The 27082-nt window shown below is 32.2% G+C and overlaps 2 protein-coding genes across 2 annotated transcripts; both read right to left on the bottom strand.

The window, feature by feature from the left end:
- Window positions 1-21: 21 nt before the first annotated feature.
- LOC119612929 lies at window positions 22-6077 on the bottom strand. Its single transcript, XM_037968818.1, is given in 6 exon segments — window positions 22-321; window positions 324-562; window positions 626-779; window positions 2535-2631; window positions 2761-2894; window positions 5831-6077. Coding segments are annotated over 6 exon segments (990 nt in total). The 5' UTR covers window positions 5912-6077; the 3' UTR covers window positions 22-36.
- Window positions 6078-11584: 5507 nt separating this feature from the next.
- LOC119612927 (cyclin-dependent kinase-like 1) lies at window positions 11585-15904 on the bottom strand. The gene is given in 8 exon segments (XM_037968816.1): window positions 11585-11810; window positions 11944-12222; window positions 14337-14432; window positions 14579-14829; window positions 15039-15104; window positions 15107-15323; window positions 15542-15728; window positions 15827-15904. Coding segments are annotated over 8 exon segments (1275 nt in total). The 5' UTR covers window positions 15871-15904; the 3' UTR covers window positions 11585-11675.
- Window positions 15905-27082: the final 11178 nt, after the last annotated feature.

Here is a 27082-nt window from a genome sequence, read left to right on the forward strand (position 1 = left end):
TCTAACTAAATCATCTTTCCCTCTCTCTCTCTCTCTTTAATAATTCCATCTTGAACCCATATAAATATTTTTCTTATTTCTAGCTGATACCGCCGGTGCCAATTCCGACCATTGCCAATTATTATAATTAACTTTGAAGCTATTTTCATTACGTCTTTGAGAGGTATTATAACCTGTGGGCGGCGGATAACGTTGTGATTCTGGTGGTGTTTGCACCGTAGTAGTAGGCCATTGACTTTCTTTCCATTTTACATTATTCCTATTGGAATTTAAATTATTTTCCAAATAATCTATTGGCAACACCGAAATTATGGGTTGCGGCTGTTGTTGACGTTTCGGTTAGCGGCATTTAATAAAGCATTACGTTTTTTCTGTTCATCAATATCATGACTATTGGGTGTTATTAGAACATGGACATTTTCGGTAACCATAGGATTATAGGTTTTGGGTATTAGCGGCTTGAAGGGATCATCTCCATATAAGGCCTTATAACGTTCACTATTAATAAGGGTGATGATTTGATATAAAGCCACACAGGTGGCCCAATTGTAGCCAAGAAAAACTTGAATAAATAATATTTGTATAAAACATATAAAACTATTAATGCTAAGAAAATACGACTTACGTATTAGGAAACCTCCAGCCAATGTGGTGGTTATTAACATACCAAGATTTAGACGACTTTTAGAAACTGTCATAAGTAAAATATGACAAGCCAGACAATAGATAACGCGACAGAATTCAAAAAAGATCAACGGCAAAAGGAAGTACTTTTTAAGCTGCAAAGAAACATTGAAAATTAGTTCTATTTACGATCTAGTTCTTTTTTAGTTCTGTTCTGTTCTGTTCCAGTTCTGTTCTAGTTCTGTTCTAGTTCTGTTCTAGTTCTGTTCTAGTTCTGTTCTAGTTCTGTTCTAGTTCTGTTCTAGTTCTGTTCTAGTTCTGTTCTAGTTTTTCTGTTCTAGTTCTGTTCTAGTTCTGTTCTAGTTCTGTTTTAGTTCTGTTCTAGTTCTGTTCTAGTTCTGTTCTAGTTCTGTTCTAGTTCTGTTCTAGTTCTGTTCTAGTTCTGTTCTAGTTCTGTTCTAGTTCTGTTCTAGTTCTGTTCTAGTTCTGTTCTAGTTCTGTTCTAGTTCTGTTCTAGTTCTGTTCTAGTTCTGTTCTAGTTCTGTTCTAGTTCTGTTCTAGTTCTGTTCTAGTTCTGTTCTAGTTCTGTTCTAGTTCTGTTCTAGTTCTGTTCTAGTTCTGTTCTAGTTCTGTTCTAGTTCTGTTCTAGTTCTGTTCTAGTTCTGTTCTAGTTCTGTTCTAGTTCTGTTCTAGTTCTGTTCTAGTTCTGTTCTAGTTCTGTTCTAGTTCTGTTCTAGTTCTGTTCTAGTTCTGTTCTAGTTCTGTTCTAGTTCTGTTCTAGTTCTGTTCTAGTTCTGTTCTAGTTCTGTTCTAGTTCTGTTCTAGTTCTGTTCTAGTTCTGTTCTAGTTCTGTTCTAGTTCTGTTCTAGTTCTGTTCTAGTTCTGTTCTAGTTCTGTTCTAGTTCTAGTTCTGTTCTAGTTCTGTTCTAGTTCTGTTCTAGTTCTGTTCTAGTTCTGTTCTAGTTCTGTTCTAGTTCTGTTCTAGTTCTGTTCTAGTTCTGTTCTAGTTCTGTTCTAGTTCTGTTCTAGTTCTGTTCTAGTTCTGTTCTAGTTCTGTTCTAGTTCTGTTCTAGTTCTGTTCTAGTTCTGTTCTAGTTCTGTTCTAGTTCTGTTCTAGTTCTGTTCTAGTTCTGTTCTAGTTCTGTTCTAGTTCTGTTCTAGTTCTGTTCTAGTTCTGCTCTAGTTCTGCTCTAGTTCTGTTCTAGTTCTGTTCTAGTTCTGTTCTAGTTCTGTTCTAGTTCTGTTCTAGTTCTGTTCTAGTTCTGTTCTAGTTCTGTTCTAGTTCTGTTCTAGTTCTGTTCTAGTTCTGTTCTAGTTCTGTTCTAGTTCTGTTCTAGTTCTGTTTTAGTTCTGTTCTAGTTCTGTTCTAGTTCTGTTCTAGTTCTGTTCTAGTTCTGTTCTAGTTCTGTTCTAGTTCTGTTCTAGTTCTGTTCTAGTTCTGTTCTAGTTCTGTTCTAGTTCTGTTCTAGTTCTGTTCTAGTTCTGTTCTAGTTCTGTTCTAGTTCTGTTCTAGTTCTGTTCTAGTTCTGTTCTAGTTCTGTTCTAGTTCTGTTCTAGTTCTGTTCTAGTTCTGTTCTAGTTCTGTTCTAGTTCTGTTCTAGTTCTGTTCTAGTTCTGTTCTAGTTCTGTTCTAGTTCTGTTCAAGTTCTGTTCTAGTTCTGTTCTAGTTCTGTTCTAGTTCTGTTCTAGTTCTGTTCTAGTTCTGTTCTAGTTCTGTTCTAGTTCTGTTCTAGTTCTGTTCTAGTTCTGTTCTAGTTCTGTTCTAGTTCTGTTCTAGTTCTGCTCTAGTCTTGTAAAAGCTGTCAATAGTTGTCTCTATTTACACTCAATATATTTTAGTTACATAAACAGATGTTGTTTTCATTTAGCTAATAAAATACATATTTTCCAGTCATAACGTAAATTAATACAATACCTTTAAACGCGCCGTAAAATGCTAAAACACTTGCCGTCATATGTGCAAAGAAATATAATTGAAATAGTACCATCAGCTTGTTGGCATCTAAAATGACGGGAACAATTTAAAATTGTTAATAAAAATTATGCAGGTAATTATTAATTTCACTCTTAATCAATGGCTCATTTCTCGATGATGAATAATTATTTTTAATTGACACAAAAGTTTTGCTTACCATTTCTACTTTATCAGTAAATGCTAAAACAATTGGATGTTTACTAAAGTGTTCATCGTCGGTAAAAAGTTTTAAAATTGGTTCCAATACTGCTGCGCCCATGACAAAGAATAATATTGATGGTATGAAAAGAGAAATCTGAAAGGAATAGGATTTTTTTTGAAATGATTGAAAATTAATTTAAGGTTTCAGTTCTAGTTCAGTTCTAGTTTAGTTTTAGTTCAGTTCTAGTTCAGTTCTAGTTCAGTTCTAGTTCAGTTCTAGTTCAGTTCTAGTTCAGTTCTAGTTCAGTTTTCTAGTTCATTCTAGTTCAGTTCTAGTTCAGTTCTAGTTCAGTTCTAGTTCAGTTCTAGTTCAGTTCTAGTTCAGTTCTAGTTCAGTTCTAGTTCAGTTCTAGTTCAGTTCTAGTTCAGTTCTAGTTCAGTTCTAGTTCAGTTCTAGTTTAGTTCTAGTTCAGTTCTTTTCAGTTCTAGTTCAGTTTCTAGTTCAGTTCTAGTTCAGTTCTAGTTCAGTTCTAGTTCAGTTCTAGTTCAGTTCTAGTTCAGTTCTAGTTCAGTTCTAGTTCAGTTCTAGTTCAGTTCTAGTTCAGTTCTAGTTCAGTCTAGTCAGTTCTAGTTCAGTTCTAGTTCAGTTCTAGTTCAGTCTAGTTCAGTTCTAGTTCAGTTCTAGTTCAGTTCTAGTTCAGTTCTAGTTCAGTTCTAGTTCAGTTCTAGTTCAGTTCTAGTTCAGTTCTAGTTCAGTTCTAGTTCAGTTCTAGTTCAGTTCTAGTTCAGTTCTAGTTCAGTTCTAGTTCAGTTCTAGTTCAGTTCTAGTTCAGTTCTAGTTCAGTTCTAGTTCAGTTCTAGTTCTAGTTCAGTTCTAGTTCAGTTCTAGTTCAGTTCTAGTTCAGTTCTAGTTCAGTTCTAGTTCAGTTCTAGTTCAGTTCTAGTTCAGTTCTAGTTCAGTTCTAGTTCAGTTCTAGTTCAGTTCTAGTTCAGTTCTAGTTCAGTTCTAGTTCAGTTCTAGTTCAGTTCTAGTTCAGTTCTAGTTCAGTTCTAGTTCAGTTCAAGTTCAGTTCTAGTTCAGTTCTAGTTCAGTTCTAGTTCAGTTCTAGTTCAGTTCTAGTTCAGTTCTAGTTCAGTTCTAGTTCAGTTCTAGTTCAGTTCTAGTTCAGTTCTAGTTCATAGTTCAGTTCTAGTTCAGTTCTAGTTCAGTTCTAGTTCAGTTCTAGTTCAGTTCTAGTTCAGTTCTAGTTCAGTTCTAGTTCAGTTCTAGTTCAGTTCTAGTTCAGTTCTAGTTCAGTTCTAGTTCAGTTCTAGTTCAGTTCTAGTTCAGTTCTAGTTCAGTTCTAGTTCAGTTCTAGTTCAGTTCTAGTTCAGTTCTAGTTCAGTTCTAGTTCAGTTCTAGTTCAGTTCTAGTTCAGTTCTAGTTCAGTTCTAGTTCAGTTCTAGTTCAGTTCTAGTTCAGTTCTAGTTCAGTTCTAGTTCAGTTCTAGTTCAGTTCTAGTTCAGTTCTAGTTCAGTTCTAGTTCAGTTCTAGTTCAGTTCTAGTTCAGTTCTAGTTCAGTTCTAGTTCAGTTCTAGTTCAGTTCTAGTTCAGTTCTAGTTCAGTTCTAGTTCAGTTCTAGTTCAGTTCAGTTCTAGTTCAGTTCTAGTTCAGTTCTAGTTCAGTTCTAGTTCAGTTCTAGTTCAGTTCTAGTTCAGTTCTAGTTCAGTTCTAGTTCAGTTCTAGTTCAGTTCTAGTTCAGTTCTAGTTCAGTTCTAGTTCAGTTCTAGTTCAGTTCTAGTTCAGTTCTAGTTCAGTTCTAGTTCAGTTCTAGTTCAGTTCTAGTTCAGTTCTAGTTCAGTTCTAGTTCAGTTCTAGTTCAGTTCTAGTTCAGTTCTAGTTCAGTTCTAGTTCAGTTCTAGTTCAGTTCTAGTTCAGTTCTAGTTCAGTTCTAGTTCAGTTCTAGTTCAGTTCTAGTTCAGTTCTAGTTCAGTTCTAGTTCAGTTCTAGTTCAGTTCTAGTTCAGTTCTAGTTCAGTTCTAGTTCAGTTCTAGTTCAGTTCTAGTTCAGTTCTAGTTCAGTTCTAGTTCAGTTCTAGTTCAGTTCTAGTTCAGTTCTAGTTCAGTTCAGTTCTAGTTCAGTTCAGTTCTAGTTCAGTTCTAGTTCAGTTCTAGTTCAGTTCTAGTCCAGTTCTAGTTCAGTTCTAGTTCAGTTCTAGTTCAGTTCTAGTTCAGTTCTAGTTCAGTTCTAGTTCAGTTCTAGTTCAGTTCTAGTTCAGTCTAGTCAGTCTAGTTCAGTTCTAGTTCAGTTCTAGTTCAGTTCTAGTTCTGTTCTAGTTCAGTTCTAGTTCAGTTCTAGTTCAGTTCTAGTTCAGTTCTAGTTCAGTTCTAGTTCAGTTCTAGTTCAGTTCTAGTTCAGTTCTAGTTCAGTTCTAGTTCAGTTCTAGTTCAGTTCTAGTTCAGTTCTAGTTCAGTTCTAGTTCAGTTCTAGTTCAGTTCTAGTTCAGTTCTAGTTCAGTTCTAGTTCAGTTCTAGTTCAGTTCTAGTTCAGTTCTAGTTCAGTTCTAGTTCAGTTCTAGTTCAGTTCTAGTTCAGTTCTAGTTCAGTTCTAGTTCAGTTCTAGTTCAGTTCTAGTTCAGTTCTAGTTCAGTAGTTCAGTTCTAGTTCAGTTCTAGTTCAGTTCTAGTTCAGTTCTAGTTCAGTTCTAGTTCAGTTCTAGTTCAGTTCTAGTTCAGTTCTAGTTCAGTTCTAGTTCAGTTCTAGTTCAGTTCTAGTTCAGTTCTAGTTCAGTTCTAGTTCAGTTCTAGTTCAGTTCTAGTTCAGTTCTAGTTCAGTTCTAGTTCAGTTCTAGTTCAGTTCTAGTTCAGTTCTAGTTCAGTTCTAGTTCAGTTCTAGTTCAGTTCTAGTTCAGTTCTAGTTCAGTTCTAGTTCAGTTCTAGTTCAGTTCTAGTTCAGTTCTAGTTCAGTTCTAGTTCAGTTCTAGTTCAGTTCTAATTCATTTCTAGTTCAGTTATGGTTCGAATCTAATTAGTTCAGTTGCAAATTTTCATTTATAGTAATTGATTAATCATTTCCATAATATATTGATTTTTTTAACAATTATTTACTTACGAATGCCAAAATAGAAATGGCCATAACACCTAAACGCACAGAACAGTACAAAAAGTAGGTTTCCATCCACAGCATGGCCATGATTGTGAAAATAGTTTTTTAATTTATTTTTAACAAATTTAGTAAAAAAATTATGCTTAATTAAAGTTTTTGTAAATATAAACTACATTTTGCCAATTGTATAAAATATTATCTTTTTTTTAATTATTTTTCTATTTTGCTCTTTTGATGAAAAATACAAACAACGGCTGTGGAAATAATAAATACAACTAATAATTGTGTAGTTTTCATTTAAAAGACAAACCATGAAATCGATACATTTGATTCGTTTAGAAATGTTTAGTTTTTGTTTTTACAGGCAACAAACAATTAACTAAATGATAAAGATCTGTTAGGGCGCTGGAATACTGTAAAGTGTATAGAGTATAAATAATATGTAGAAATGAAATGGACATGAAAAATGTTTTAGTTGACCATAAAATATATGAATGAAATGATTACAATACAAAAAAAAAAAAAAAAAAAAAATAAAATATCTCTGGAATATTACTTTGGTCAGTGAATTCATCAACAGGCATGAATTTTTACCACAAAATGGGTTTTTGTGGTTGTTTGAAAATGTTACTTTTACTCTCTATTGTATTGTTCTTTTTTGTTTGACTCTTTATAAAAACGTCATAAATTTAGTGCATGTTTTTGCATGTCTTTGTTTCGAAAATTAGTTCAAGGTTTGTGGTGTCAAAACCAACAAACAGTTTTGATGACTAGTTAAACCTTGACATATTAAAACAAAGAGAATAAAAGGCGTATGAGTGATATTTAATATTAAGTGAAAACTAAATGTTAATCATACGTATTAGCATATTTGTTTTTAAATATATTTGGTAACTTTAAAAATTTTTAGATATCGAAGTTCTTTTAAAGAAAATCAATAAATGATATTCTAAATCCTTTACATATTATCCTTTAACACATGAAATCCTTTTTGCAAACATTTGTAATCTCTATAATTCTACATTCTTTTCACTATTATTTCAAATCGTTACAGACATATTTTATATCCATAAACACATTTGCCAAGCCAATTGACAATGTCGTTAAAATATTCTTGTTACAAATTTCAACAGAAAAATTCTGTATTTTTTCCCTCTATCTCCCTCTCGGAAAAATGCAATTCTTTTTATATTATTGTAAGCAATTTAAGTTTTATTGTTACACATTGAATTGCTTAAGATGCCATGAAAAATGCTAAAGGAAAAAATACAAAAAAAAAAAAAAAAAAAAAAAAAAACGAAGGAAAGTAAAGCTTAAACAAGAAAATTCTATTGCAATTTATGCAAAACATGTTGTAAGACATTTCCGTCTTTAAAAGTCAATGTAATGGAAGCTACATAAAATATAGAATGATATGCAGAAAATGCTGAAGACACATTGTTGCAGGAAATGTTGAACAAATTGTTAAAGTATTTAACACACATTTAAACTAAACATATTTACCAAATAAACTAAAACATATTTAACGCATCTAAAGTAAATACTTATTTTCAAATATAAACAAAATTTATAAAACTATTTGAAATTCTCTTGACAAATTAAATGAGTAAAATAATTTTTATAAATCTTCTATAAATATTTTGTTTATGTATAAACCATTTAATTAACATGACTTTTGTAAAAGCTTAATATTAAAGCTTCAAGCTTTTTTTACAAATAGTTCATAATTTAGACCATAGATGGCTCTACATCAAGCATAAATTAATAACTTTGAAAATGAATACAACAATAGTCTAGTTTATAGTCTAGTTTAAAGTCTAGTTTATAGTCTAGTTTAAGTCTAGTTTATAGTCTAGTTTATAGTATAGTTTATAGTCTAGTTTATAGTCTAGTTTATAGTCTAGTTTATAGTCTAGTTTATAGTCTAGTTTATAGTCTAGTTTATAGTCTAGTTTATAGTCTAGATTATAGTCCAGTTTATAGTCTAGTTTATAGTCTAGTTTATAGTCTAGTTTATAGTCTATTTATAGTCTAGTTATAGTCTAGTTTATAGTCTAGTTTATAGTCTAGTTTATAGTCTAGTTTATAGTCTAGTTATAGTCTAGTTTTAGTCTAGTTTATAGTCTAGTTTATAGTCTAGTTTATATCTAGTTTATAGTCTAGTTTATAGTCTAGTTTATAGTCTAGGTTATAGTCTAGTTTATAGTCTAGCTTATAGTCTAGCTTATAGTCTAGTTTATGGTCTAGTTTATGGTCTAGTTTATGGTCTAATTTATAGTCTAGTCATAGTCTAGTCATAGTCTAGTCATAGTCTAGTCATATCTAGTCATAGTCTAGTCATAGTCTAGTCATAGTCTAGTCATAGTCTAGTCATAGTCTAGTCATAGTCTAGTCATAGTCTAGTCATAGTCTAGTCATAGTCTAGTCATAGTCTAGTCATAGTCTAGTCATAGTCTAGTCATAGTCTAGTCATAGTCTAGTCATAGTCTAGTCATAGTCTAGTCATAGTCTAGTCATAGTCTAGTCATAGTCTAGTCATAGTCTAGTCATAGTCTAGTCATAGTCTAGTCATAGTCTAGTCATAGTCTAGTCATAGTCTAGTCATAGTCTAGTCATAGTCTAGTCATAGTCTAGTCATAGTCTAGTCATAGTCTAGTCATATAGTCTATAGTCATCTAGTCTAGTCATAGTCTAGTCATAGTCTAGTCATAGTCTAGTCATAGTCTAGTCATAGTCTAGTCATAGTCTAGTCATAGTCTAGTCATAGTCTAGTCATAGTCTAGTCATAGTCTAGTCATAGTCTAGTCATAGTCTAGTCATAGTCTAGTCATAGTCTAGTCAGTCTAGTCATAGTCTAGTCTAGTCTAGTCATAGTCTAGTCATAGTCTAGTCATAGTCTAGTCATAGTCTAGTCATAGTCTAGTCATAGTCTAGTCATAGTCTAGTCATAGTCTAGTCAGTCTAGTCATAGTCTAGTCATAGTCTAGTCATAGTCTAGTCATAGTCTAGTCATAGTCTAGTCATAGTCTAGTCATAGTCTAGTCATAGTCTAGTCATTCTAGTCATAGTCTAGTCTAGTCTAGTCATAGTCTAGTCATAGTCTAGTCATAGTCTAGTCATAGTCTAGTCATAGTCTAGTCATAGTCTAGTCATAGTCTAGTCATAGTCTAGTCATAGTCTAGTCATAGTCTAGTCATAGTCTAGTCATAGTCTAGTCATAGTCTAGTCATAGTCTAGTCATAGTCTAGTCATAGTCTAGTCATAGTCATAGTCAGTCATAGTCTAGTCTAGTCTAGTCTAGTCTTCATAGTCTAGTCATAGTCTAGTCATAGTCTAGTCATAGTCTAGTCATAGTCTAGTCATAGTCTAGTCATAGTCTAGTCATAGTCTAGTCATAGTCTAGTCATAGTCTAGTCATAGTCTAGTCATAGTCTAGTCATAGTCTAGTCATAGTCTAGTCATAGTCTAGTCATAGTCTATATTCTGTTTAGTACTTATTTACTTCGTGAGTTGCATAATTTTGTATTCCTCAATAAACAATTTTAAAGATTTTAAAATTATTTAAAAATTTAATCCTATTTCCGAATTTCGTAATTGTCACGGTAATGGAGACATAAGTACTGTGTATTACAAACACAACTAATATCTTTAATTGCTCTTTTACTAATACCTCCTTTAAAGTATTTGACGTCTTTGCACCCGATTATGAGGTTAATTTTTTGTTTGTTTCCAAATTCATTTGATTGTTCACCTGTTGTTTATAAATCGTTTACTGGTTTACGCAATTGTTTACTTCATTAGCTGAGAAAATGTATTTGGTTTACATGTTATGTATTTTTCAAAAAAATATTTTTTTCTTGCTAAAAACAATATTTTTTCTGAGGCACGTATTATGCTTAATTTGTTGTTTTTTCGGTAAGCTATTTTTTTGTCTTATATTTCTTAACTTGTATGTACTTAGGCCTAGTACAGTTTTTCCTTAAAAAAATTCTAGTTACATTGGGACACGTGCCATTTTATGGCAATACAAACATCGTAACAACATGCTGACAATATCTAGATGTGAGAGAGAGAAACGGGTATTCTTAGTTTTGCTGGTTGTTGAAAGGATGAGAAAAAAGAGGAAAGTGTTTGTTTCGTGCACATTTGAATAAAAAAGTCATGACTCGTTTTTATAGAAGAGACAGAAAAATGCGCAACAACTAGAAGAATTGTTTGAAATATATGTATAAATGCTATTATCAGACAATGATTAGACTGGATTATGACTTGATATGAATAGACAGGAATATATGAAATGTCTTTGAATATCATAGTCTACGACTAGGCTATGACAAGACTTGACTAGACTATGACTAGACTATACTAGACTATGACTAGACTATGACTTAGACCTTATGACTAGACTAATGACTAGACTATGACCTAGACTAATGACTAGACTATGACTAGACGATGACTAGACTATATGAACTAGACTATGACTAGACTATGAACTAGACTATGACTAGACTATGCTAACTAGACTAAGCTACTAGACGAATGGACTAGACTAGAAATAGACCTATGACTAGACTATGACTAGACTTATGACTAACTATGACTAGACTAGACTATGACTAGACTATGACTAGACTATGACTAGACTATGACTAGACTATGACTAGACTATGACTAGACTATGACTAGACTATGACTAGACTATGACTAGACTATGACTAGACTATGACTAGACTATGACTAGACTGACTACTAGACTATGACTAGACTATGACTAGACTATGACTAGACTATGACTAGACTATGACTAGACTATGACTAGACTATGACTAGACTATGACTAGACTATGACTAGACTTGACTAGACTATGACTAGACTATGACTAGACTATGACTAGACTATGACTAGACTATGACTAGACTATGACTAGACTATGACTAGACTATGACTAGACTATGACTAGACTATGACTAGACTATGACTACTATGACTATACTAGACTATGACTAGACTATGACTAGACTATGACTAGACTATGACTAGACTATGACTAGACTATGACTACTATGACTAGACTACTAGACTATGACTAGACTATGACTAGACTATGACTAGACTATGACTAGACTATGACTAGACTATGACTAGACTATGACTAGACTATGACTAGATTATGACTAGACTATAACTAGACTATAACTAGACTATAACTAGACTATGACTAGACTATAAATAGACTATAACTAGACTATAGCTAGACTATAACTGTATACTAAACTATAATGTATAAGTGCCATTATTTTTCTCTGTACTGTTGCCTTTAATAACCATTCTGTTAATGTCATTGTTGATAATCACAAACACGTAAAATGGAAACATATTTTCTGGAAGACATATAATACTTAATACTTGTTTTGTTGCAGTATTTTATGTATTTAAGCCAACAAATGTATTGCCAGGCATAATAAATTATAATTTATGAGAAAACAAACAATAAGTATATTCTTTTCATTTCAGGTTAATATATAAAACGATCAAAATTAACATGTATTCAAAGGTATGCTAAACAATGGAGGCGTATGATTAACATATAATTTTAGAATATTAGAGAAAGTATGAAATTAACTCACAGCTTATAGAGATTTAATTGTTTGTGTTTAGTACTGTGTTATAGTTCCAGATTAAAATCCTATATAATTTACAAGTTTCTAAAATTAAAAAAAAGTTCTTTAAATTACATTTAGTTTTACACACTTCTTTAGAATTATTTTATTTTTATATTTTTTTCTTCTTAAATTTAAACATTAAAATAAAAATAAAATCTTATTAACTGTAAACTACACATATCATCTAAATAGTGGGTAAATGATGTTCACTTCTTGGAAATAATGTGGAATTTTTATTGAGTGGCTGTAATTTTCCATAATCCTGGTTATGGTGGTGATGATGATTGGACGGCAATAAAGGAAGGGAGGTATTTGAAGTCTAAACAGAAAATAAAAAAAGTAATAAATATTAAATATAATTCTTTAGTACCACCTATAACTTATGATTAATATTCCTGCTCTAATATTAATCATACGTCAATGCGTACTTAACACATAAATTTTCTATTTACCTTTGATTTATCTCTGCCTGCTACTGCTGCTGCAGCAGCTGCTTGTGCTGCTGCCTGTGATGTCTGCAATAGTGATTGTTGTGCTTGTTGCTGTTGTTGTAAATGTTGTTGTTGCAACATGTGTTGCTGTAAGAGCTGTTGCTGTTGTCGTATATTGGCTGCTTCTAAACTATTGAGACTTTCCAGTTCACGTTGTTTGGCAATGTAGTCGTCAAAGTAGGAGTGTTTGATAAGTTTTTCACAAGACCAACGTTTGGCAGGATCTTTGTCCAAACATTTCTGTGGGGAAAAGAAAAAAAAGTGGTTAAATTTAAGAACTCATACAAATACTAGTTAAGATGACTAAAGAATACTGGACTATAAATTTGAATATAGACTAGGCTATAGACAAAACTAGACTATAGACAAAACTAGACTATAGACAAAACTAGACTATAGACTAGACTATAGACTAGACTATAGACTAGACTATAGACTAGACTATAGACTAGACTATGACTGTAGACTAGACTATAGACTAGACTATAGACTAGACTATAGACTAGACTATAGACTAGACTAGACTAGACTATAGACTAGACTAGACTAGACTATAGACTACAGACTAGACTATAGACTAGACTATAGACTAGACTATAGACTAGACTATAGACTAAACTATAGACTAGACTATAGACTAGACTATACACTAGACTATAGACTAGACTATAGACTAGACTATACACTAGACTATAGACTAGACTATAGACTATACACTAGACTATAGACTAGACTATAGACTAGACTATAGACTAGACTATAGACTAGACTATAGACTAGACTATAGACTAGACTATAGACTAGACTATATAGACTATAGACTAGACTATAGACTAGACTATAGACTAGACTATAGACTAGACTATAGACTAGACTATAGACTAGACTATAGACTAGACTATAGACTAGACTATAGACTAGACTATAGACTAGACTATAGACTAGACTATAGACTAGACTATAGACTAGACTATAGACTAGACTATAGACTAGACTATAGACTAGACTATAGACTAGACTAGACTAGACTATAGACTAGACTATAGACTAGACTATAGACTAGACTATAGACTAGACTATAGACTAGACTATAGACAGACTATAGACTAGACTATAGAATATAGACTAGACTATAGACTAGACTATAGACTAGACTATAGACTAGACTATAGACTAGACTAGACTAGACTATAGACTAGACTATAGACTAGACTAAGACTAGACTATAGACTAGACTATAGACTAGACTATAGACTAGACTATAGACTAGACTATAGACTAGACTATAGACTAGACTATAGACTAGACTATAGACTAGACTATAGACTAGACTATAGACTAGACTATAGACTAGACTATAGACTAGAACTATAGACTAGACTATAGACTAGATATAGACTAGACTATAGACTAGACTATAGACTAGACTATAGACTAGACTATAGACTAGACTATAGACTAGACTATAGACTAGACTATAGACTAGACTATAGAGTAGACTATAGACTAGACTATAGACTAGACTATAGACTAGACTATAGACTAGACTATAGACTAGACTATAGACTAGACTATAGACTAGACTATAGACTAGACTATAGACTAGACTATAGACTAGACTATAGACTAGACTATAGACTAGACTATAGACTAGACTATAGACTAGACTATAGACTAGACTATAGACTAGACTATAGACTAGACTATAGACTAGACTATAGACTAGACTATAGACTAGACTATAGACTAGACTATAGACTAGACTATAGACTAGACTATAGACTAGACTATAGACTAGACTATAGACTAGACTATAGACTAGACTATAGACTGACTATAGACTAGACTATAGACTAGACTATAGACTAGACTATAGACTAGACTATAGACTAGACTATAGACTAGACTATAGACAGACTATAGACTAGACTAGACTACTATACTAGACTATAGACTAGACTAGACTAGCTAGACTAGACTATAGACTAGATATAGACTATAGACTAGACGATAGACTCAGACTAATAGACTAGACTATAGACTAGACTAGACTATAGACTAGACTATAGACTAGACTATAGATTAGAATATGGAATAGACCTTAGAATATACTATTGATTAGACTATAGACTGGTCTAGACTAAAGTTTAGTTTATAGACTACTTTAAAGTATAGACTGTAGCCTCGATTTGACTATAGCCTAAGCTATGGACCAGGCTAATTATCAGAAGTTAATTAGTATTTATACATATATCTGTTTCTGTTTAAGTTTCAATTTCTTCAATAGTTTAAAATTCTTTCTTGTCCACTTCTTAAATGTTTTTTTCATATTCGTTTATATTTAAATTTTTTACCTTTAAAAAATCTATTGTTAAAGGATTTTGTAAAGACTTTGCTGGCATTTTCTCTTCTAATGGCTCTAAGTTGGGTGGCACTGGCAAAGTGATGCCCTGTATATATTGAAAAGAAAAGATAGAATAAAAAAAAATAAATGTTATGAATTTTTTCCATGGTTTCAAATTCAGCAGTATGATGTCTTGCTATTGGACTTTTGCTAGCATCAGTAACAGGCAACAGCAAACAGTAAGCAACAAACCTTAAAGTATTCATTTTGACCAAATATCTGTATATGTCTTGGCAGTAGGTCCCCCAATGTTTTACGTATCAAATACAATTGATCCACATCACTGCGTCCAGGCCATAATGCTTCACCACGTACTAGTTCAGCAAATAGACAACCAATAGCCCATACATCGACGGGGGTGCCATATTGTGTATCACCCACCAGGAGTTCGGGAGCTCTATACCAACGTGTAGCAACATAGTCGGTATAATTTTCACCAGGACCTGTGTGCGAGAGAGTGTGTTAGTAAGTTTGAGGGAAAAAATGAAAAACATATAGAAAAAAGTTTTTCTCTGTTTTTGTAACAGTTGCTGTTGTGTTGCGAAACGTGATGTTTTATGATTTAACTGTAATCTACATTTTGTTATAAAAAAACTACATTTCTACAAGAGAAAAGGGGTTTTCATTCTTTGTTTTTTGCACTTATACTCACTTAACATACGAGCAAAACCAAAATCACACAATTTCACTTGTCCCTGCGCTGTCAACAATATATTTCGGGTTTGATGTCACGATGCAGGCAGCCTTGTTTGTGGCAATATGCTACTCCTTGCAATGTTTGATAGACAATTTGTTTTGTTAAATGCTCCGGACAGCCCTGAGGATGACGTTCCAATTCGTGCAACACCGTTAGTTCACAAAATTCAAATACCAAATGTAAACGACGTTTGCGGCGAAATACCTCAAGTAATGAAACCAAATTTGGATGTTTTAGATTCTAGTTGTAGGGAAATAAAGAAAAAAAGTTTTTAGAAAAAAATTGCACAAAAAACAAAGATTGAGTGCAAGTGCAGAAGAGTTAATATTTGTTTTGGAGCTAACCACTATTATTTGCTACTTGAAAATGTAGCATATTTTAGGGGGGATATTTTTATTTAACATTAAAAGGGTGATTTTAGGAGTAAATTTAAATTAATTTAATTTTAAATTTCTTACCTTTAACAAACGTATTTCTCTTAAAGCTATTTTTCTAATGGCAGGATCATCTTCTGACTCTACAAATCTTTTGACCGCCACCAGCTGGCCCGTTTCCCGATCACGACATTTATAAACCACTCCATAGGAACCTTCACCCAAACGGCTTAATTTCTCATAACGATCCATTTTACTGCTACCTTGAGGCCTAAAATTAAAACATTAATTTTCAAAATGTTTTCATAAAAATTTAATTCTTTAAATTAATTTCTTTAAAATTCATAAAATTTTTCTTTAAATGTTTACCTTAAACTCAAACATTGACCTCTTACTATATTGGCACGTTTCATATTTTAATTTTTAAATTGACAAATTTTTGAAAAATTGTGTTTAAATTTTATTTACATGTATAATATGATTTATTGTCTCTATTCTTAACTTTGCTTGATTTTGCATTGAAAATATTTCTTTTATTTCGAATCTTTGGGCCAATATTTAATAATTTTTCATAATATTTACACAAGAATTTTCCATAAGTGAAGTCAAGTGTAGATTGTGTGGTTTTTATATTGTTTTTATGATTCAATGATGAAGAATTGCAGATAAATAGTATTTTTGTTTATAATGAAAATAGAAAGGAAGAAAATATGAGAGAAAAAAAATTAAAAAGTTTGGCAAGAATTTTTAGATATTTTTATTTATGAAATATTGCAAAAATAAATGAAAATAAAATAAACAACATACCAGTGCAGTTGGTTGAGAAACTATGGTTTGATAAGCAAATAATAAAATGAAATATTGTATTTATTGCGAACGTTAGAAATACTACTGGCAGCTTTTATATCAAATATAAAACTAAATATGTTTATCAGGCGTTTAATTTGTTAACTAATTTCATATTTCCTTTTTTATATATCATCAAACTTATAATGTTTTACTCAAGTTGAAACTATTTTTAGTTTTCCAAATATTTGTGAATTATGACGCATTAAAACTTTTTACTACTGTTTATTTTTAGAAAAAATATTTTTATAACTAAAAGGCTAATTCAAGTGTTAAGTTCACATATTTTGGAGTGCGTTTCTTCACGCATGCAAACACTATTTAAACACTTGATATATTTGGTCAAACAAGAAATTAACTGAAACGAACCTGAAATGAATTAGAACAGAACTAGAACAGAACTAGAAAAGAACTATAACAGAACTAGAACAGAACTGGAACAGATCTAGAACAGAACTAGAACAGAACTAGAACAGAACTAGAACAGAACTAGAACAGAACTAGAACAGAACTAGAATAGAACTAGAATAGAACGAGAACAGAACTAGAACAGAACTAGAACAGAACTAAAAAAGAACTAGAACAGAACTAGAACAGAACTAGAACAGAACTAGAACAGAACTAGAACAGAACTAGAACAGAACTAGAACAGAACTAGAACAGAACTAGAACAGAACTAGAACAGAACTAGAACAGAACTAGAACAGAACTAGAACAGACCTAGAACAGAACTAGAACAGAACTAGAACAGAACTAGAACAGAACTAGAACAGAACTAGAACAGAACTAGAACAGAACTAGAACAGAACTAGAACAGAACTAGAACAGAACTAGAACAGAACTAGAACAGAACTAGAACAGAACTAGAATAGAACTAGAACAGAACTAGAACAGAACTAGAACAGAACTAAAATTAGAGCAGAACAAGTAAGAAATTATAGTCGGGCGAGGCCGACCATATAATACCCTACACCTGTTACAAAAGTAAAATGTGATTTAGTTTTCATAATAGAGCATTTAAGTTGAATTTCTCCTTGCCTTGAATTATACTTAAGCCATTTATTGCTGAATAAAATTGTGGACATTTAGGTCAAATTTTGAAGGGGGATTTGTATAGGAGCTATGGTCAAATGAGACCCTATAATTATAAAATTCACGAGAGTCATCAAGGCTAGTATAGAACTTGGTTTTGCAGCTTTTTGTCGAGATACGAGTATATTAAACATAATTATAAACTTAAAATCCCTATTCGTCGGGTTCAGTTGTATGGGGGCTAGGTGAAATAATGGACCGATGTTAACCATTTTCAATAGGCTTCGTCTCCCGTACCATAGAAGATCATCTGCCAAATTTCATTGAATTATCTTTAAAATTGCGACCTATAGTTTGATTAAAAGGTTTACAAGCCCTATTCGGGGGTTCAGTTGTATGGGGGCTATGTGAGAAAATGGACCGATGTTAACCATTTTCAATAGGCTTCGTCTCCGGTACCATAGAAGATCATCTGTCAAATTTCATTGAATTATCTTCAAAATTGCGACCTGTAGTTTGATTACAAGGTTTACAAGCCCTATTCGGGGGTTCAGTTGTATGGGGGCTAGGTGAAATAATGAACCGATATTAACCATTTTCAATAGGCTTCGTCCCTGGGACAATAGAAGATCATGTGCTAAATCGACTCAGAAAATGATTCTAAGCCGATTGGTATACTTTAAGGTGGGTATAGGACCAATATTATTGTGCGTTACAAACATCAGCACAAATCCAATATACCCTCCCCACTAAAGTGGTGTAGGGTATAACTAGGTCAGTAAAAGAGTGAAGCATAACTTGATTATCTTACAGAATCTTTAGTCCTGTGACGTCAGAGTTTATGAAAATTTACACACATACATACATATATAAAATTTTGAATGATTTTTGTTTTTTAATTTAAGCATATTTTTGAAATAAAAAAAAGCAAATGATTTGATAATAAATTGAAAAAATATTTATAAGAAAATTTAAACAACATTTAAAATTACACACTTTTAAACACAACAAGTTTTTTACACTTTCAGCCCATTATATTTGTAATTACTACCTTTATCCTTATGTATCCTTACACAAAATCAAATTTAAATATTTTTATTAAATTTGCCAAAGATCTTAGTTTTTTTATAATATTTTCTGTATTTAATTATTTTTTTCTTTTAAGTTATTTAATTTTTTCTCTGGAGCAGCAATAAGCCTTTTCATAAACTTTTCAATTTATTCAAACAAACACTGACAACTGATTGACAAGTTCTTTTTCCATACATTTGTAAAAATGTATTTGTCTCCCTATCACTTTTGACATATTGGACGAAAGATTAGGACGAAACGTTGAACAGAAACTATAATTTGTTTATAATAATGTTTGCGATATGTATGTATGTATAGGTTTGGTAACCGGAATAAAAAAACATAAAATCGAAAAAAGAAATCATAAAAATGACATTTTAATATTGTGTTATAGACGAAAAACTTTTTAGGAAAAGCTAGTTGTTTAAGGAAAGAGCGAGATGGAATAGAAAAATGAAGAGCGTTACCATTCTAATACATACACACAAACAAAAATTGTCATAGCAATCAAAGCAACCACAACATAAAAACCGCAACAACAACAGCAGCAACAAACCAAAACAAGGAAAACAAAACAACAATAACAGTAAATGTTTATATCAAGGAATAAATAAAAAGAACAAGAAAAATAAACTGACACAGACATATACACTCATACTAGCAGTACAAACAAATGTTTACAACGTAATATTTGTAGCAATATGGCCAATTTGTAGTGTTGCCACTTGAAAGGGACTTTTTGAAGGATTTTCTTTACCAACGTAAACAACTGACAATAACTATTAAGCTACTTAAGGAATTTACATAAAACTTTAAATATCTGTAGAAGAAACCTTTAGCTTTCAGTAAATTGAAGTTTGAAATTGAAATTTTTACCAAAAACATGAAAATTTGTTTGTCTTTGAGCTATCCCTTAAAATACTCCCAATACTTTCATCCACATCTGGCTACACCTTTTACCAAGAAAGTTTCATTTTTAAAAGATTATTTCTTGTTGTTAAGTATCATTGGCACCGGCAGCATTGGTTTGGTTTTCTAATCGACCCTTTCTCTCTGTATTTTTTTGTCTTTTCCAGAAAAAACAACTTTAAGTGCTGGTATTAAATATAATCAACTAAATACTTACTACCAGACAAGTTAGTTGGAAAAACAAATACCGGCCAGCAAAGCAGCAAGCAAAAAAAGAATCTAAAAGAAAAGTTACAACTAAGAAAATGACTACTTTGACTTAAGGCTCTAGGGGATTATATTCATAATTATGGTCGTACAAAAAACTTACTAAATAGGAATTATAAGCAATATTCCACTTGTTTAACTTTTGTACACAATACTATATGCATATGGTCAGGAAATTATAAAGCAAAAATTTAGCTGTGAGTTAGTTAGGAGTTCGAAGAAAAATGTAATTAAGGTAGAAATAAATGGGGAAAATTATTTGTGGAAAAATGTTGAACTAAATTTTTATATAAATTAGAATATGGAAATGAAATTATTTTTATGTCAAAGAAAAACATTAATTATCGAGTTTAATCATGTAGATGTAGATAATGTTGTATTAAGAATTAAACTTTGTAAAGGGTCAACGATTTGTACATAAAATATATATATTTTGGAGAATAAGTAGATTTCAGTTCTGTTCTAGTTCTGTTCAAGTTATGTTCTAGTTCTGTTCTAGTTCTGTTCTAGTTCTGTTCTAGTTCTGTTCTAGTTCTGTTCTAGTTCTGTTCTAGTTCTGTTCTAGTTCTGTTCTAGTTCTGTTCTAGTTCTGTTCTAGTTCTGTTCTAGTTCTGTTCTAGTTCTGTTCTAGTTCTGTTCTAGTTCTGTTCTGTTCTAGTTCTAGTTCTGTTCTAGTTCTGTTCTAGTTCTGTTCTAGTTCTGTTCTAGTTTTGTTCTAGTTCTGTTCTAGTTCTGTTCTAGTTCTGTTCTAGTTCTGTTCTAGTTCTGTTCTAGTTCTAGTTCTAGTTCTGTTCTGTTCTGTTCTGTTCTGTTCTAGTTCTGTTCTGTTCTAGTTCTGTTCTGTTCTGTTCTGTTCTGTTCTGTTCTAGTTCTGTTCTGTTCTGTTCTAGTTCTGTTCTAGTTCTGTTCTAGTTCTGTTCTAGTTCTGTTCTAGTTCTGTTCTAGTTCTGTTCTAGTTCTGTTCTAGTTCTGTTCTAGTTCTGTTCTAGTTCTGTTCTAGTTCTGTTCTAGTTCTGTTCTAGTTCTGTTCTAGTTCTGTTCTAGTTCTGTTCTAGTTCTGTTCTAGTTCTGTTCTAGTTCTGTTCTAGTTCTGTTCTAGTTCTGTTCTAGTTCTGTTCTAGTTCTGTTCTAGTTCTTTCTAGTTCTGTTCTAGTTCTGTTCTAGTTCTGTTCTAGTTCTGTTCTAGTTCTGTTCTAGTTCTGTTCTAGTTCTGTTCTAGTTCTGTTCTAGTTCTGTTCTAGTTCTGTTCTAGTTCTGTTCTAGTTTCTGTTCTAGTTCTGTTCTAGTTCTGTTCTAGTTCTGTTCTAGTTCTGTTCTAGTTCTGTTCTAGTTCTGTTCTAGTTCTGTTCTAGTTCTGTTCTAGTTCTGTTCTAGTTCTGTTCTAGTTCTGTTTCTAGTTCTGTTCTAGTTCTGTTCTAGTTCTGTTCTAGTTCTGTTCTAGTTCTGTTCTAGTTCTGTTCTAGTTCTGTTCTAGTTCTGTTCTAGTTCTGTTCTAGTTCTGTTCTAGTTCTGTTCTAGTTCTGTTCTAGTTTCTGTTCTAGTTCTGTTCTAGTTCTGTTCTAGTTCTGTTCTAGTTCTGTTCTTGTTTGTTCTAGTTCTGTTCTAGTTCTGTTCTAGTTCTGTTCTAGTTCTGTTCTGTTCTAGTTCTGTTCTAGTTCTGTTCTAGTTCTGTTCTAGTTCTGTTCTAGTTCTGTTCTAGTTCTGTTCTAGTTCTGTTCTAGTTCTGTTCTAGTTCTGTTCTAGTTCTGTTCTAGTTCTGTTCTAGTTCTGTTCTAGTTCTAGTTCTGTTCTAGTTCTAGTTCTGTTCTAGTTCTGTTCTAGTTCTGTTCTAGTTCTGTTCTAGTTCTGTTCTAGTTCTGTTCTAGTTCTGTTCTAGTTCTGTTCTAGTTCTGTTCTAGTTCTGTTCTAGTTCTGTTCTAGTTCGGTTCTAGTTCTGTTCTAGTTCTGTTCTAGTCTGTTCTAGTTCTGTTCTAGTTCTGTTCTAGTTCTGTTCTAGTTCTGTTCTAGTTCTGTTCTAGTTCTGTTCTAGTTCTGTTCTAGTTCTGTTCTATTCTGTTCTAGTCTTTAGTTCTGTTCTAGTTCTGTTCTAGTTCTGTTTCTAGTTCTGTTCTAGTTCTGTTCTAGTTCTGTTCCTAGTTCTGTTCTAGTTCTGTTCTAGTTCTGTTCTAGTTCTGTTCTAGTTCTGTTCTAGTTCTGTTCTAGTTCTGTTCTAGTTCTGTTCTAGTTCTGTTCTAGTTCTGTTCTAGTTCTGTTCTAGTTCTGTTCTAGTTCTGTTCTAGTTCTGTTCTAGTTCTGTTCTAGGTTCTGTTCTAGTTCTGTTCTAGTTCTGTTCTAGTTCTGTTCTAGTTCTGTTCTAGTTCTGTTTCTAGTTCTGTTCTAGTTCTGTTTCTAGTTTCTGTTCTAGTTCTGTTCAGTTCTGTTTCTAGTTCTGTTCTAGTTCTGTTCTAGGTCTGTTCTAGTTCTGGTCTAGTTCTGTTCTAGTTCTGTTCTAGTTCTGTTCTAGTTCTGTTCTAGTTCTGTTCTAGTTCTGTTCTAGTTCTGTTCTAGTTCGGTTTAGTGTTCGTTCGTTCTGTTCTAGTTCTGTTCTAGTTTCTGTTCTAGTTCTGTTCTAGTTCTGTTCTAGTTCTGTTCTAGTTCTGTTCTAGTTCTGTTCTAGTTCTGTTCTAGTTCTGTTCTAGTTCTGTTCTAGTTCTGTTCTAGTTCTGTTCTAGTTCTGTTCTAGTTCTGTTCTAGTTCTGTTCTAGTTCTGTTCTAGTTCTGTTCTAGTTCTGTTCTAGTTCTGTTCTAGTTCTGTTCTGTTCTAGTTCTGTTCTAGTTCTGTTCTAGTTCTGTTCTAGTTCTGTTCTAGTTCTGTTCTAGTTCTGTTCTAGTTCTGTTCTAGTTCTGTTCTAGTTCTGTTCTAGTTCTGTTCTAGTTCTGTTCTAGTTGTTCTAGTTCTGTTCTGTTCTAGTTCTGTTCTAGTTCTGTTCTAGTTCTGTTCTAGTTCTGTTCTAGTTCTGTTCTGGTTCTGTTCTAGTTCTGTTCTAGTTCTGTTCTAGTTCTGTTCTAGTTCTGTTCTAGTTCTGTTCTAGTTCTGTTCTAGTTCTGTTCTAGTTCTGTTCTAGTTCTGTTCTAGTTCTGTTCTAGTTCTGTTCAGGTTCTGTTCTAGTTCTGTTCTAGTTCTGTTCTAGTTCTGTTCTAGTTCTGTTCTAGTTCTGTTCTAGTTCTGTTCTAGTTCTGTTCTAGTTTCTGTTCTAGTTCTGTTCTAGTTCTGTTCTAGTTCTGTTCTAGTTCTGTTCTAGTTTGTTCTAGTTCTGTTCTAGTTCTGTTCTAGTTCTGTTCTAGTTCTGTTCTAGTTCTGTTCTAGTTCTGTTCTAGTTCTGTTCTAGTTCTGTTCTAGTTCTGTTCTAGTTCTGTTCTAGTTCTGTTCTAGTTCTGTTCTAGTTCTGTTCTAGTTCTGTTCTAGTTCTGTTCTAGTTCTGTTCTAGTCTAGTTCTGTTCTAGTTTTCTGTTCTAGTTCTGTTCTAGTTCTGTTCTAGTTCTATTCTGGTACTGTTCTGGTTTAATTTTAGTTCAGTTCTAGTTCAGTTCCAAGGAAAATTAAAATGCGTTAGTAGTTGATAATTAATAATAAACAAAACATTTGTCTGCATTGTTAGTATACTTAATCACTTTTTTGATATTTATTTCACTTTTTTATTAATCTCACCCGCTAGACAATATTTACTTAAAATTAGTTAGTTATCCAATTATTCAAATATTTACTTTAACATGTTTAAAAATAAAACGTGATAGCAATTAAATTACTATTTATTTTTCTATATTTCTTTTTACTGCGCCATTTTAAATTTATAGTTTGCATATGAACTCATTTTATATTCTTACCTTCTTAAGGCAAAAATCTTTGAAAATTCAAACATTTTCATTGGAACTATTATTTAGTTGTGTTAAATAAACAGAATATTTCTTTGTTGCACTTTAGGATTTTAATCGTTTTTTAATGAGCGTATATTAAAATTGTTTATTTTTCTCAACTTATTGTAAAACTTTAATAAATTTTCTTCGCTTTAGAAACAGAAGAAAGCAAACAGTTTAAATGTTTTAAGAAAAGTATTAAGTTAAAAAAGAACAAAAACAAACAACCAACACCATGTACTAGAAGTAAGCAACTAAATAAAACGAATGGTTTGCTAACGTCCAGCGTATTAAAAACTTAAACAAACAAACTTGGAAATATACAAACATTTGAACTTACATATACAAGGAATCGTTAGTAAAGAACATTCTTACAAGAACATATACATACATTGTAAAAATGTAATCCTTACTCTACTACAATCACAGTTAAATAGGCAGGATGGTAACAGAAATCAAATGTGAAGAAAAATTAAAATAAAAACTCTAACCACTTGTAAAACATAGAGAAAGGTTAGAAACTAAGTTTTAAAGCGGAAAACGAATTTGATAGTAACTATAAAATGATATGATTATGACTACGCTAATGACCAGGCTATAGACCAGGCTATTGAGTAGACTATAGACCAGACTATAGACTAGACTATAACTAGACTAGACTAGACTATAGACTAACTATAGACTAGACTATAGACTAGACTATAGACTAGACTATAAGACTAAGACTATAGACTAGACTATAGACTAGACTATAGACTAGACTATAGACTAGACTATAGACTAGACTATAGACAGACTATAGACTAAGACTATAGACTAACTATAGACTAGACTATAGACTAGACTATAGACTAGACTATAGACTAGACTATAGACTAGACTATAGGACTAGACTATAGACTAGACTATAGCTAGACTATAGACTAGACTATAGACTAGACTAGAATAGACTATAGACTAACTATAGACTAGACTATAGACTAGACTATAGACTAGACTATAGACTAGGGACTATAGACTAGACTATAGACTAGACTATAGACTAGACTATAGACTAGACTATAGACTAGACTATAGACTAGACTATAGACTAGACTATAGACTAGACTATAGACTGACTAGACTAGACTATAGACTAGACTATAGACTAGACTATAGACTAGACTATAGAGTAGACTATAGACTAGACTATAGACTAGACTATAGACTAGACTATAGACTAGACTATAGACTAGACTATACTAGACTATAGACTAGACTATAGACTAGACTATAGGACTAGACTATAGACTAGACTATAGACTAGACTATAGACTAGACTATAGACTATAGACTAGACTATAGATTGGACTATAGTATTATTGTATTATTGCAATTTTTATATAGAAATAAGTTCTAAAGACAAAGAAAACTAAAGGAAATAGAAAAACAATATTTCTAGTAGAGGATATTTTTTCCTGTGGTAAACTACAACAAATGATGTTGAAGTAGCAGAAGACTGGAAACTATAGTAGCAGAACTAAGAGAAGGGCTAGATGAAATTAAATACAAGAAACATATATTAAACAATCGTATATGTCTAATGTTCACTTTGTCCCCCTTTTCTTTAGTCCACTGTTTGTATGCTTTGCATTTTTCCCCAAAAGGAAGTCTTAAAGGTCTCTGATTAAATTTTTATCGCTTAAATGAATTCCTCGAACAATTTTCTCTTTTCCTTTTTTGCTTTAAATTTATAACATTCAGACACGCATTTTTACACTTTTTATGTTGGCTTTCATACTATGGTTCAATTACGGCGTTTTTTTTTTTGTTAGATTTTTTCTTTCTATTTTAAGTTCTTGTTTTCTGTTTTGTTTTTCAAACTTTCAATGTTGTTAAATTCCTATGCGTTATTTAAGTATTATTTTTCTCCGATACATACTCTAATTCGTGTTACAAAATTTTCTCGTATTTCAGTTAAATTGTGTGTGTGTGTGTGTGTGTTTGTCTATTATTAAAAGTTCGTTTAAAAGCCTTTAACGACGGCTTTTGACCTTTGTGGTTGTGTTTTTTTTTCTCTATTTATTTTTTGCAAATGTTTTGAAATTTTCCTATAACTTAATACTTTTTCTATAATGTAGTTTCTTGTTGGGTAATTCGATTTGTTTTTTGTTGAATTTTCTCTGAAAAAAGCACGTGTTAAACGTGTATTGTGGTGTTGACAGCACTCTGTTGTTGCACGAGGTTGCTAAGTCAGTTAAGAGAAAATAATAGACAAGAGTTTTTATAGAAAATAAAAAATAATATAAAGAATTTATAGAGAAAAATAGAAACTTGAGAAAATTTAAAGGTAATTTTTGTTAAACATAATTAAGGATTTTCTTACACCAAAAAGTATGCCATGAAAATAACATCTAATTTAAGCCAAAAAGTATGCTTTAGAAAAAATCTTAAAATATGTAAGCTGACTATGACTAGACTATGACTAGACTATGACTAGACTATGACTAGACTATGACTAGACTATGACTAGACTATGACTAGACTATGACTAGACTATGACTAGACTATGACTAGACTATGACTAGACTATGACTAGACTATGACTAGATGACTAGACTAGACTAGACTATGACTAGACTATGACTAGACTATGACTAGACTATGACTAGACTATGACTAGACTATGACTAGACTATGACTAGACTATGACTAGACTATGACTAGACTATGACCAGACTATGACTAGACTATGATTAGACTATGACTAGACTATGACTAGACTATGACTAGACTATGACTAGACTATGGCTAGACTATGGCTAGACTATGACTAGACTATGACTAGACTATGACTAGACTATGACTAGACTATGACTAGACTATGACTAGACTATGACTAGACTATGACTAGACTATGACTAGACTATGACTAGACTATGACTAGACTATGACTAGACTATGACTAGACTATGACTAGACTATGACTAGACTATGACTAGACTATGACTAGACTATGACTAGACTATGACTAGACTATGACTAGACTATGACTAGACTAGACTAGACTATGACTAGACTATGACTAGACTATGACTAGACTATGACTAGACTATGACTAGACTATGACTAGACTATGACTAGACTATGACTAACTATGACTAGACTATGACTAGACTATGACTAGACTATGACTAGACTATGACTAGACTATAGACTAGACTATGACTAGACTATGACTAGACTATGACTAGACTATGACTAGACTATGACTAGACTATGACTAGACTATGACTAGACTATGACTAGACTATGACTAGACTATGACTAGACTATGACTAGACTATGACTAGACTATGACTAGACTATGACTAGACTATGACTAGACTATGACTAGACTATGACTAGACTATGACTAGACTATGACTAGACTATGACTAGACTATGACTAGACTATGACTAGACTATGACTAGACTATGACTAGACTAGACTATGACTATGACTAGACTAGACTATGACTAGACTATGACTAGACTATGACTAGACTATGACTAGACTATGACTAGACTGACTAGACTATGACTAGACTATGACTAGACTATGACTAGACTATGACTAGACTATGA

The sequence above is a fragment of the Lucilia sericata genome, unplaced genomic scaffold (genome assembly GCF_015586225.1).
Source record: "Lucilia sericata isolate MDLA Ls3-8-SP2 unplaced genomic scaffold, ASM1558622v1 Contig001875F_arrow, whole genome shotgun sequence".
NCBI lineage: Eukaryota > Metazoa > Arthropoda > Insecta > Diptera > Calliphoridae > Lucilia > Lucilia sericata.